We start from the raw sequence: 12,889 nt of genomic DNA, 5'->3' as shown, positions 1-12,889 counted from the left end.
TTTGTATAAATTGGGATGGGTCAAGGTTGATTGAGCCTTGAAAGATCAAAAACAATATATCTTTTTTGTAAAATACATTTTAAAGGAGTGTAAATCCATACACTGAAAATGTAGAATAAAATGAAGAATAAAACAAACATCTATATCTCTGGTAGTGGTATCTGTTTTGCCACTCTCCTCCATTCTGCTGCAATGGAGTAAAATCTGTAATTAAAAATTTAGCCATACTTCATGTGACAATGTTTCTTACGCATACACTGTATGAATATCCATTAAGAAAATTACCAGTGTGGTCACCAACATTTCTAATACTGAGCACTTCATTGGATAGCCCAATTCTCTATCACTAAGTCTTGTCGTGCATAGGTGCACATATCCTCATGAAGCCTTAATCTATGCCGAGGCAATGTGCAATCCCCAATAAAGAAAAACTTGGGAAGCCAAGCTACTGTTTCATGATTGTAATTATGGATGTGGGGACCAAAATATGTTGATGGTTTATTACTGCTTTCTTATATCTCCATAACAACTAACACCTGGTACACAAGTCCCCAGCGTACCGGCGCAGACGATAAGGCCCAGTAGACCCAGACAAGGCAGTGCAAGCCTGGCAACTATCCGTCACACCACAGGTACAGTGTCAGTGCTTGTATAGTGACCTTTGTGAATGATACTCAGCATTCTGTTTGCTTTGACTCCATGCTAATCGCTGGAGCCTCTGCTGTGTTTGCTTTCCCTCAATGCTTCCCACACTGTGGAGGGGCAGGGTGGATGCTCACGTCTGCAGCTTGTGAATGGTGGGCCGCTATCACATTGCTAGACACCCCCTTCCTTCATTCTCTGCATCACAGCAGCTTGCAAGGGAATGGTACAGTCTGCTCTATAGCTGCTCCATCAGCTGATGATGCTTCACTGTCTCTGCTTCAGTCCTAGACCCCATCTCTGCCTGGAATTACATCTTACTCCCAGCTCTCCAAAGTGGATTTAAAAGGGAAAGAGCATGCAGCAAGTCATCAGAGAAGACTAATTTACTTTTGCCCTACTTGCCCAACGACCAGGCTTATCTCCAGTCTGTCAACTTTCCTTTTCACTCACTTCTCCCTGACCCCCTCATTGGCTTTCTGGGAATGGGTTCAAATTTTAACGATATTGTCAAACAGGGCTACGTCAAGATAAGAAGCCGGAGACTTGGGGTATGTTATTATTATTATTTTTTGTTACGTGAAGATGTATTAAGTTGTAGCTGTTTTTCATCCTTGTTCATTAATGCAAAGCTGTTTAACTCCTCATCTTTGCCTATAGTATAGCATAAAATGGGCAGGGAGTGGGTAGCACTACACATCAGAGTTGACTTCACTTTGCATAGGTGTATAAAAGGAAAGGGGGACTTTAAGTAAAAAAAAACAAAAAACATTGATTTGTAGTTTGAAATGATGAGAATGAGAAATACATGTATGAGTTGGTCGACATTCACACAGAACGACTTTCTAATGAAGCAGCAAGCTTTCTACATTACTTGTTAGCTGGATGCTAAGCTGATCTAATGCTCGCTTATCTCTACCTATAAATATAATTGTTAAAAGAACTCCAGCTGGGTTAACGTTGGGCCAAAAGGGCTTTGATTTGCAAATATCCAACCATAAGGTATATTGGATTTTATTCTAATTTGTAATAATATTATTTCCATTTTGCAATAGTATCCTAATATTCTTACGTACACAGAAGCAATTTAATTTTCGGAAATATAGAAGTAACTTTAGGAAAGTGAAATATGCTTCATATCTTTTGTGATATGAAAAATAAATTACATAAAACACAAATAGCTTTTATTTATTGCTCAGCAACAAACCAGCTTCTTTTGGATCAAAATAACCAACAGTAATAAAGTCAATTATCAAATAGGAAAGAAGAGTTCCAATGTACTTAAAGTGGACCTTTAAGTAAGTAGATTTGTAATTAAGCTGACTTTTTTGTAACTTGGATGAAGAAATTCTTGATATGTCACAATATACAGTGCTGTGTTCTTCCCAGACCCTTTTAGCTTTTCAGTAACCACCTAGTTGTTTTTGGTGGGTTACTGAAAAGTTGGGTCACAATACAGGGGCTGCCACCCACCTACAGCTTCCCACCCAGCTTAAAATATTGTTGGGTAGAATACTGCAGTGACAGTATATTATTTTCAGAAAAACACAAACATAGCAATTCATCATCCACCTGTAACTTTGCCTGATATAATGCCATCAGTCTGCTGCAAGCAGAAGGAAGCATTTCCTTATTCTCCTGTCCCCCTAATGATCACAGTACAACATTGTAGCTTTTTTACTTTGTACCCAGGGCTGTAGCAATGACAGATCTGTGTTAGACATTTTTAAATACAGAAAAGAACTGCACAGGTATCATAATTTGCTTGATTATACTATTTTAGCCCTGGAAGTAAATAGTAGCTCAAGGTGAATCCTGATCAAAAATGGTTCTGTCCTAATGGAGAGAAAAGTAAATGAACGCAATGTCAGTTGGATCACTGCAAGCTCTGATAATTAATACATACCTGGAAGTGTCACACATACACATTATTTAAAAGGCATGCACTTGTGTGTTGCTTCTTCCAATCTAAGGATTTTTTCAATGATTTACAGCCCTCCGTTCAATAATGAGGTTAAAAAGTTAAGGGCTGTGTGATCTCTGAGCCCCTTGCTATGGTTATCCCATTCTGAGTCTGAATAGAGCTGCTTCTGAACTGAGTTAAAGGCGTATTAATGGCAGAGTCTCCTTAACACCCAGTCTTTCTCTTTATGGCTGATTTTGTATATGGGTGGCCACTTCACGATGCCTTTGGCATTCTTAGAAGTTACTGAACTAAACTGCAAAATAAAAAACAAGCAGAGGCAGCTTCCTGCATCTTACTCTCAGTTTTAAATGAATTCTACTTGGATAATGTGAGAAAATACTGCATTTTGTGCAGAAAAGTAAAGAATCAGACTCCTTTCTATAAAACCCTTTTAAGCTTCATGACTAAGGAGCCCCATAATGAAAGAAATACAAACAAATATCCTGCCAGTAACTTTTATTACATTATGACTATTTTTGCAAAGTTACTGCAACTCACATGGTCACCACAAAGTAATGAGCTACAGTTCCTTCAACTTCACATGGATTCAATTTGGTTCATGCAGGTTGATAACACAGGTTGTCTGATATGTTCCAGCTCACTACTAGTAAAGATTTGCAAATCTGTATACATTATTTTACAAATCAACAACAGTGGCCCTCTTCTCATTTTGTCAGCTTACGAATTGATCAGTTAGAAATGATTCCTATGTATGTATGCAGGTTTTATGCTTTAAATGTGTGTTTTATGTAGCCTAGAGAGATTGTGGTATAATCATGACTTGTGTTGTATCTCTTCTTTTTTTGTATCTCCGTTTGATAGCATCTCTTAATGCTTAGGGAGTGTTCAATATCTCATTCAGCAGAAAGAGGTTTATCAATGAATGACACGTGACAGTGGGCTGCTCCAGGGGATGTCAGAAATGCATTCCTACGTTTTTTGGCTGTCTGTTTTGGAAGACTTTTTTGTACATTACCTAGAACAAAGTCTAAATTCTGTATATTGACGCTTTGCAGGGGGATAATTGGGATTGCTTGGAATGTTTATGTTGGCTTTAATAAATGCAATGCAATAAAAAAGCATAAAGATCTGTAACACATTTTCCATCTGAAATGTCAGGATTAATGTGCCCAAAAATTACTGATTTACTTTGATTTGATTAAAAAAAACTGTTAAAAATAGGAGATTTCAGCACTACATAAGATACCATGGGATCTGGTTTAATAAAGCTCTCCAAGACTGAAGAAGATAGACTGTAATGGGAGAAGCTGGGTGATCCAACCTGGAATGGATTTGGTCCAGGATTCCAACTAATAGCAAGTGAATTTTTTAAAAATCCATTCCAGGTTTGCTGGATGATCCAGGTTCTTCTATGATAGTCTATCTTCTCCAGTCTGGAAGAGCTTTATTAAATCAGGACCACAACTCTTTATACGTTGGACTTACGTGTTTTAAACACCTTTAGATAAATGGCACCTTCACTGCTGTTGGTAAAGGACAGAGATCAGCCCCTACTGAAGCCTGTTTGCATGTGATTTGTTACAAAGCTAAGAGAGGAGGGTAGACTGGGGAAATGCTTCCTCCTGTCCGCAGCAGACTGATGACATCATCCTAGTCTACAAAAGTCACTGACTGTAGCTGGAAAGCAGCTTTTTAATTACAGCTTTCTTTTATAGAAAAGATAATGACTATAGAGCCCCATGGAATACAATTTGTAGTGCTTCTACTAACAAGCATGTCAACAGATTACGTGGGAACAAATATAACACAAGTTAGGTTAGGCCTATCACCCATACAAATGTGAACTGATACATACCAATATAAACAAATCTCATACACGTTTTACCTTTCTATTTATTACTATTTCACTAAATCTGTAGCAAAAAGTACTGCTATACATTCAGGGGTATTGATCCCAGGCAGTATGAAGTCAAGTACATTCATTCTGCTTTGACATCTATGAGCAGTTACAGAACACATGTGTTTATCTCTATAGAGAAAAAATCAATGCAATCAAGACTGCAACCGCGTTGGACATTGCCACCCAAAAAAAAAAAAGACACGTGTGTTATTCACTGGTTTATCCCTCCAATTTCTACAAGATCTGTAGGTTTTGTTGGGGCTGTTAACCAGCTGCATGTTTCCTACTTTAAAGAAGAACCTCCTAATGCTTTCTTGTAATACAGCAAGTGTTCAAGACAGAAATTTCCAGAATCTTCTTCACCCTGTTCTTGTCACTTGGCTAACTGTCCCCCAGATCTCTGCACAAAGCTTGTGGTCAAATTACTGGCAGCCTGGTGTTTAGGTTAGGGTATCCCCAACAATTTACATAGGCTTACTGCATGCAGATGTATTGACTATTGCATTTAATGCCCTGGCATCGAGGCCTTTTTTCATTTCATTTGCAAAGTTCTTAGTACCTAAATTATATATATTATTATAAGGATGGTTAATATATAAATAAACTTTAGCTGTCATTTTTAGACCTGTGTGCAAGTTTATACAACTACAAAAAGTCTTTGAAATTATTACTAATGTTAAAAATATCTTTGGGAAACCCCAGTTTGATTATATGATAATTTTTTCTTGCATCTTCGGCTGACCTTCTTTTGGAGCTCCGCCAGCCTGTGTTGTGCATTCTTGTATGCACGCAGCGTTGCTGGGACGGCGGCCAAGTTTGCGACATAGTGGACATTCCATAGCTCCCTCCAGGGTTCCCACATGGCCAGAGATGAAAGGGATTGCCAGCCACTAAACATAGAGATATTTAAATCTTTAAGCTGAGGAATATGCTGATCTCCAGAAGACCATTTTTGGGATATGTCAATTACGCAAAAGCCCTAATATAACCTCTAGCCCATCACTTCTGTATTGATGGTAGCGTTGCTTTCTAACATAACATTTGGAACTGGCAGTCGCAATAGTTGGTTTTGAGCAACAAGAAGGATTCTACACAGTAATTCAGGTGTCAGAGAATCTACAAACAAAATTCTTGAATTCTCTGGATCAAATAACCATACCTTTACCATTCCTGAAATAGAACTTTTACCCAGCCAGTAATATGCACCAAACTTTAATAGTTGCACATGCTGTATTAGAAATTAAAATCCTTGCTGTGTAAACCTAAAGTCTTATTTATGGTAATGTAAGGGCTCGTTAAGCAGATGGGTGTTTAAAATGGACTAATGGTTGACCCCCTATGGCTCTAATTTCTTTTTTGGATTTTTCAGCACACTTATTTGAGGAGTCCAAGTCTTACTAATCTTTCTGGGGCTCGCAAGATATAAACGGGAACCACTAAGTTATCCCACAGATTCTTTTTTCAATTCTCTTGATGTGCAGCTTTTTCAAAAGTGGACGGGATGGCCACCATATCATCATTTAGACCATACTAGTGGTACAATACCCCTGATTCATCAATAAAATCCGCGCTCGCTGGAAGCGCGAAAGTACACGCGGCCATCGATCGCGGTTTACCATGGTCCGGACTCGAGTGTGCGCGTACACTCGCCTCACTGCCAGCCGGATTCCTGCCTTCACAATAATAAGCAATAGGGGGCACGAATCTGCCAATTGTGTGCCATTAGAAAGAATGATTTTTTAGGGGAACAGTGACTTTTAATGCAGGCTCGCCAGTGTAAAGCTGCCGGAGATGCGCGGCTCCGGCCGCAAGCTTTTTCAGTTGCTGAATAGCGCGACAGCCTACGATTTCGGATCGCGAATACAAATGCGCGAGCGATAATCCGATTCTGCTTGATGAATCAGGGGCAATATGTAGTCCCAAATTATATAAAGGGAGCCATTAAACCATCACACAGATCCATTGGTCAATCCTTTTGGCATGCAATTCTTTCAATAGTGGCAGGATTGGCCACCATATCATCATCTGGTCATTAGCCATGCCAGTGGTACCATTTGTAGTCACAACTGTGGGCTCTGTACATGCAATATCCTTTAGGTTTTCTTGATCCTTCTATGATGAACTTTATTAGGCCTTTTCTGAAAAGAAAATGCTGTCCCTGTTTCTTGAATGTGATGGCACCAGTGCATTTTGGTCTTAATGTGTATCTGGCCTTTTAAAACCTTAAACATTGTGCTGGGCTTTTAACAATACCCTCACTCTCCATCATACAGCACAATAGAAGGGTTCTGATTTGTGTGAGACCTACACACAGCTAAGAACATAAAGCCTTCTGCACAGGAATTAGATGCCGACCTTGCTAATGTCTGAAAATAATGGTACCGTACCAATGGTGGGAAAAATGGACATTGTTGTTAGGAGTACTGTGGTCTCTTGCCTGTGGACTTTCCTGCTATAGTTATCTAAAAAAAATTAAAGCTATGTATACTTGAATTTTTAGAAATATATTATATATAATAAAGCTGCAGTTATTCTTCAATCAGCTACCAAACAAATGGACCCTGGTATATTTTTGCATGTCTGTGTGGAGCAGAATTTGGATTGTAAGCTCCTGTGCAACACAAATTGGTGGTAGAGTGACTAGCTCATGGTGTTCTCAGGGCTGCATAAACTAACAAAATGAATACAATTGAGAAGGAAAAAAAAGCTAAACAATTCCATCAGTAAAATACTGCTTTGTTCAGAAGCCTTTATGATGCTGTCAGTACCTGAGTTTTAGACTTTACCCATGACATCCATCAAATATATTTTATAATATTGTCTTATGACATTTTATGTACTGCCACCTCTATTAAAAAAATATCTATTGCAAATACAGGTCTCCCTCAGTGACTGTTTTCTGCGGTCTCTGAAAAATGACTCATTGCTGTTTTGCTGCTAATAAAATGCTTTTTACTGGGACCCATTAATATGTTTTTTTTTTCTTCCATCCAATCGCTTTGAAAATCAATGTTGCCTCTCTCAGTAAACCCCATAAATTGCCATATATGCGGGGCCTATTCAGCGCCATCATTTAATGTATATCTTCATGAGGCTCTCCAAGCGCTCTTCAAAGTCATTGCTCAATACCTTAATTCAAATCCATTTTCCCCGCTGAAGGCTTCGCTCCAAAGGATCTGAAGCTGAATTCTCTTTCGGAATTAAGGGCCAGCTCAGGATGCTCACACTAATGGCTCCCCTAATGTTTGCCTGTTCCATTTTGTTTACGGTCTCCTAAAAAATAAAGAAAAATCGTGGCTCTGTGTGAGTTCATGTCAAATACGGTCATTTTTTTGAAATGTTTTTTAAAGCACATACTGTAGTATAAACTCCATAACTCTATTTATGACCATTTTCTATATTTTTGCCACAACTTATATTAAGTATATCCTAATATGAGGGTTATTTCGTAGCCTACCAGCTTTGTATTATTGCATTATTTTTTTCAGGTTCTTACATTTTCTGCAGATATAGAAGAATACCTGTTGATCATTTAGGAAACCCGGTGTCCTTGTAACTGCCTGTGCAGTGAAATGATATCTCAATCAGTGTTATCAATTTTCAAAGTTAACTTCTATGACCTAGAACTCAAGAGGGGTTATTTTAAATTAGAGGGACAGAGTAGAGCGGTGCTTCTCAACCTTTTTAACATGGGGAATTTTCAGGTCTTCAGCGAACCTCTACCATAATCAGTTTATTCACAAATCACAGTAAATTAGTGTGGTGGTCAGAAGAAAGAATGTGTGTTACATTGGGCCTGATTTAATAAAGCTCTCCAAGGCTGGAGAGGGTATACTTTCATCAGTGAAGCTGGGTGATCCAGCAAACCTGGAACGGATCTGATCCAGAATTGAAAACATTTGCTAACATCAAATGACTTTTAAGAAATCCATTCCAGGTTTGCTGGATCACCCAGCTTTACTGCTGAAAGTATATCCTCTCCAGCAGATGGGAGCTTTAATAAATCAGGCTCCTTGCACCTAGTGGGAAGAATGTCACCCATACAGATAGCCAAAAAGATCATTGGTATCAGTCAAACTGACCAGAGTCACAAGTTGCCTATTGCTCAGGGAACCCCTAACAACCTCTGAAGGAATCCTGGTTGAGAAACACTGCAAAGTGCAAGGTGTATGAGATCAGTAGCATTAGGATAGAAAAAAGGCATTTTTCCCCTAAATGTCAGTAGTCATTTGTCTAGAGATCAGCATAACGGTAAGCAGTGCAATAATAACTCAAAGGTAAGGCTTTCTAAACACCCTAAACCCCTGGTACTCAACATGCAGACCTTTGGTTCCTATTGGTGGGCCCGCAGGGCTCTTATCTGTAAGGCTTTGGGTTTTTCTTCACTGGTTTACTCAAATCAGTGAAGGGAAAATATTCTTTTTGTTTTTTTTGGTTCCTTATAGGTTTGTGTTTTTCTTTCACGTGAACTTTATGATCAGTGCTATCCAATCCTTTTCCCTTGTTATGTCTTTTTTACCCTTAGATGTTATATAATAGATCTTCTTGTAAGACATGTCATGCTTGACACAAAAGATTTTTGGGGGGTTGCAGAAAGCAGAAAGTTGAAATATTGGGGGAAAATAGCAATGATCTCTATCAGTCCTATGTAATATCTCTTCAGTCTATGAAGGTTTCCTGAAGCATGTCCAAAGTCTCTAGCTACTTCTGTCCATCTCATTTTAAACAATGTGCTGTACCTGACCCTCTCTTGTAGCATTTATGTAGCCTTTACACATCTCCTGTTGCATGTCTATAGTCTGGCAGCTTTTTGTAGCATTATTAAATGTAAAGTTTTGCACTTTGGAGTCACTGAGACCTCCGGCATGATAAGAGATGACCACCACTACTTTCCTTGCTTCTTCACCCCAGCTTTGGCCATAACAAGTCCTTCCTTTTTATTTTATATTTTTAAAGAAATGTGTCAGACTGAGATATCACTTGTGCGTGGACTGACCATAAATTTGCTCCTTTTTAATATGATACACATTCATATGGCCTCCTTCTATTTTCCTTTGCTATACAGTTTTAAAAGGATTAGTCTCCATGTCTTTTGTTTCTGTGTTGCACTGGGAAGATTGATTTCTCCGTTTGTCCTTTTGAACAGAAAAAAAAATCAGAAATTCAGAACTGTACAGTAGTCACCAGAACATGAAATGAAAGGAAATCCCCCTAACTTAACGTAAGTGTGGCGACTTTCTCTTACTTCCTGCTGTATCCATTGGACAGAAGTTTAAAGTAAATCACTCACGATGCCATGGTTCAGTAAAAAAAGATATCTAGCAGGAGTTAAAACCTTTTTTACTATATAAAACTATATACTATATAAAAAACTGAAAAAAGAGCAGGAAATGCTATCACAGGTATTATGAAGGTAGAATATTTTGGTGATAGGAATGTAGAATTTGGCTTTAAATGGATAGGCTTAGTCCATGTGTGTTTGTACAAAACAAAAGCCCTAATATTTATAATACATTTTGCATTCAAACTCACTAAGGTTAAGGAGAGTTTACTGGTTGACGTGTTACCTTATGAGTAGTGTAGATAGTGATATAGTTCACAAACACAACTCTCTCTTCTTGCTTCATGTTCTGCTATATTCCCAAACAAACCCACAGCAGGCTCCTTACAGTTTGGTCAAAAAAATTCTCCTCCAGTCATATTCATTTTTATCACTGGAGGTTTACAACTGATTGATAATACATCAAACAAATAGAAAGTTGCATAGTAGCGGATTTAAGAAAGCAGACCTGTCCATGTTCTGTGAAATCTGCAATGTAATACACAAAACTCAGATTAAGGTAAATGGAACTGACCTGTTCACACATACATAGTAGGTAGTTGTTGGTGGATGGAACCTACCTGGTCAATGATAGGTTTTACTTGTTGCCTAAAAAGTATTGTAACCTGTGCTGAGAGAGAAATAAGTTAAAGGCAGTTGACCTAGATTTTTAGGGACTGCTGTCAGAATGTGGTGGCACTTGTAAAATCTTGCCATAAGGTCCGTAAGAGTTATTAAAGCTTTACTGAACATGGATGAATATTACTGTAAAGCTAGACTTTTGCAACAAAGGCAAATCAAGCCCCAAATGCGATCAGGTTGTTCTAATTTTTGTACATGTTGCTTTCTTGCTGCAGTGCTTGTGATTGCAAAGGTACCTTGGCAGAATATTTCTCTCTGGGCTGGCAGTGGTGAAGAGATATATCTGAAAGTTTCTATTAGTCATCACTATCCATAATTACTTTCCCCATTTCCCTCGCCTGCTGGCCATATATTTCCAGTGTTTGTCACCCTTCCGTGAAGCGCTCAGCACAGCGCACTGAGTGCCTTGGCTCCCTCTGCTCCTCTGCAGAACACATATCTCACTCGAGCCTGACCTGGCAGCCATATATTCCAGGGCTCACTTGGCAGAGGAGCCACCAAAGATTAAAAAGGAGGAACAAATTAGTACCATTATTTGAATTCTTCTGTTGAGTTTTTCGATTTGTTTCTTCTGTAGGGTTCTTCATACTTGTGCTTACAATAATCTAGTAAAAAGAAACCAACTAAAAGTTAAACTCAAAATTGTCAATGTACAATTGACAAATGTACAAATGCAAAGCTAAATCAATGATGGCCTGGCCAGTTCAGTGACCTCCTGATACTTACCTTTTCATTGCAACACGAAAAATCTGGAATTTTTAATGCTTGGTGAAGTGAGAGGACAGAGATAGGTGGGCAACTGCCAAGCTTCGAATGAAAATTTGCCAATACATCGAATTAGCAAGGTGGGAAAAGCTGAGATATAGCAAGGTACAACAATATCTCTTTAAAAAAAAAAAAGAGTCAAAGTGACTGACTGACTACTTTCATGTCAAAGTTACTGATATACCCCCCTAATGCTTCCCTTACCCATGCTTTTCTCTATTTGTTTTGCAATCTCCAAGTCAGAGCACAGTCACACATGACAGTATCAGTGCTTATTGATTGCCCTATCAGGCCTGGAAGAATGGAGTAAAAGTGTTGTTCTTCCAGCATACCTGGAAGTACAAGGTAGTTCTGGAGAACTGTTGAAGGTGAGAGAGTGTATTGTTCTGGAGAGTCTTGAACGTGAGCATGAAAAGTGGAAGCGGTCTACCAACAATACCTGAGCCAATAGAAATAAAATCATCCAATCAGGAAAAGGAAAATAATGTAATGCTATCCAGAATGTTCACATTTGTTATCTAGATATAACTTTAGAGCTGTAACACAAGAGATCGTACAAACTGGAGATTATAGTAGCTTCTATATTCAGGAACTCTTAGATGGGATAACAGGAAAAATGATATGGGTCACCCTTTACTTGTGGGAATTACTAGCATGGGTCACTAGCATGTATAAATAAATAACTAAACAAGCATGCAAAACGGGTTCAGACCACTTCCTGCACCCGTAAAAGCCATGCAGATATTAGCAGCTTCCATAAATCTATTCCTAGGGGATAATGTTATTCTGATTCCCTGACATGCAGATAATCACTCAAGGGAGAATTACACATCTGTAACTAAAATATTCAAACATAGCATGAAAGTAAAAAATGAATGTCAAAAATGTCTATTTCTTTACGGCAAATGTTAGAACAATAACTCAAAATATGCGAGAATAATAAGCAATCATTTCCCTTTAATTTCACATCGCTGTTCCAGAGATAAATGCCGCTTGATGTCTGGTTAAACCCACAAGGTTTCCGGTCAATAATCTTCCTGGGTGCTTCTCCATATGCTGGCAACATTCCAGCAAGCTGAGGCGCCAATATTGCTAGGTAGGCATATAAAATGTTTCATTAATCTGCGTACGGGTCAGTCTGCAGCATAACAGGTCCATATCCATCTTACTTATCACCGCACTAAATATTCTCTGAGAGCGCAGTGCTCAAAATAAGTTCAGTTTTTTTCCGCCAGGCCCCAAAGGAGAAAGTATTAATTATCGATAGAGGTGGGCTGAATTATTAATATGCTCGCTCTCCCTGCCAAGATCTGACAAGGTGTGATTTACGATGCTGCAAATACATCATTCCATATATTATCTCCGTTGCTGTTTAGGTCGCAGGACCCGCAAGCCACTTTATTGCTGGAATTGTTGGCAGTGACTCACAATTCTTTTAGGTTTCAGGTTGACATGCTTGGCAGCTTGGATAGGCAACTCTTCCCATTGTTGTAGAACTACAGTTCCAGCATGCCCTACCATGTTGCTCTATGACGGTGTCTTCAGGGAACCCCTGCTATATTTACTATATCTATAGCTCACAATATATATTATAGTGCTGTGACCATTGGGAAGAATGCCACCTGCTTATTGCTCAAGGAATCCCTAGCAACCTTTGGAGGAACCCTGGTTGAAAAACATTGTTTTATAGTGT

The 12,889-nt window shown here is 38.7% G+C and overlaps 1 protein-coding gene across 14 annotated transcripts in view; it reads left to right on the top strand.

Annotated features, from left to right (window-relative positions):
- The first annotated feature begins 879 nt into the window (after positions 1–879).
- Positions 880–12,889, top strand: part of DOK5 (docking protein 5) — a 193,962-nt gene continuing 181,952 nt past the window's right edge. For all 14 annotated transcript variants that reach the window (XM_072414189.1, XM_072414187.1, XM_072414182.1 and 11 more), the window contains exon 1: positions 880–1,193. In XM_072414189.1, the coding sequence (XP_072270290.1) occupies positions 1,128–1,193 (66 nt within the window). In that variant the 5' untranslated portion in view covers positions 880–1,127. The remainder of the gene's footprint in view (positions 1,194–12,889) is intronic.

The sequence above is a fragment of the Pyxicephalus adspersus genome, chromosome 6 (assembly GCF_032062135.1).
Source record: "Pyxicephalus adspersus chromosome 6, UCB_Pads_2.0, whole genome shotgun sequence".
Taxonomy (NCBI): domain Eukaryota; kingdom Metazoa; phylum Chordata; class Amphibia; order Anura; family Pyxicephalidae; genus Pyxicephalus; species Pyxicephalus adspersus.
Note: the sequence above shows the minus strand (reverse complement) of the source record. Positions and strands in the feature narration are given on the sequence as shown.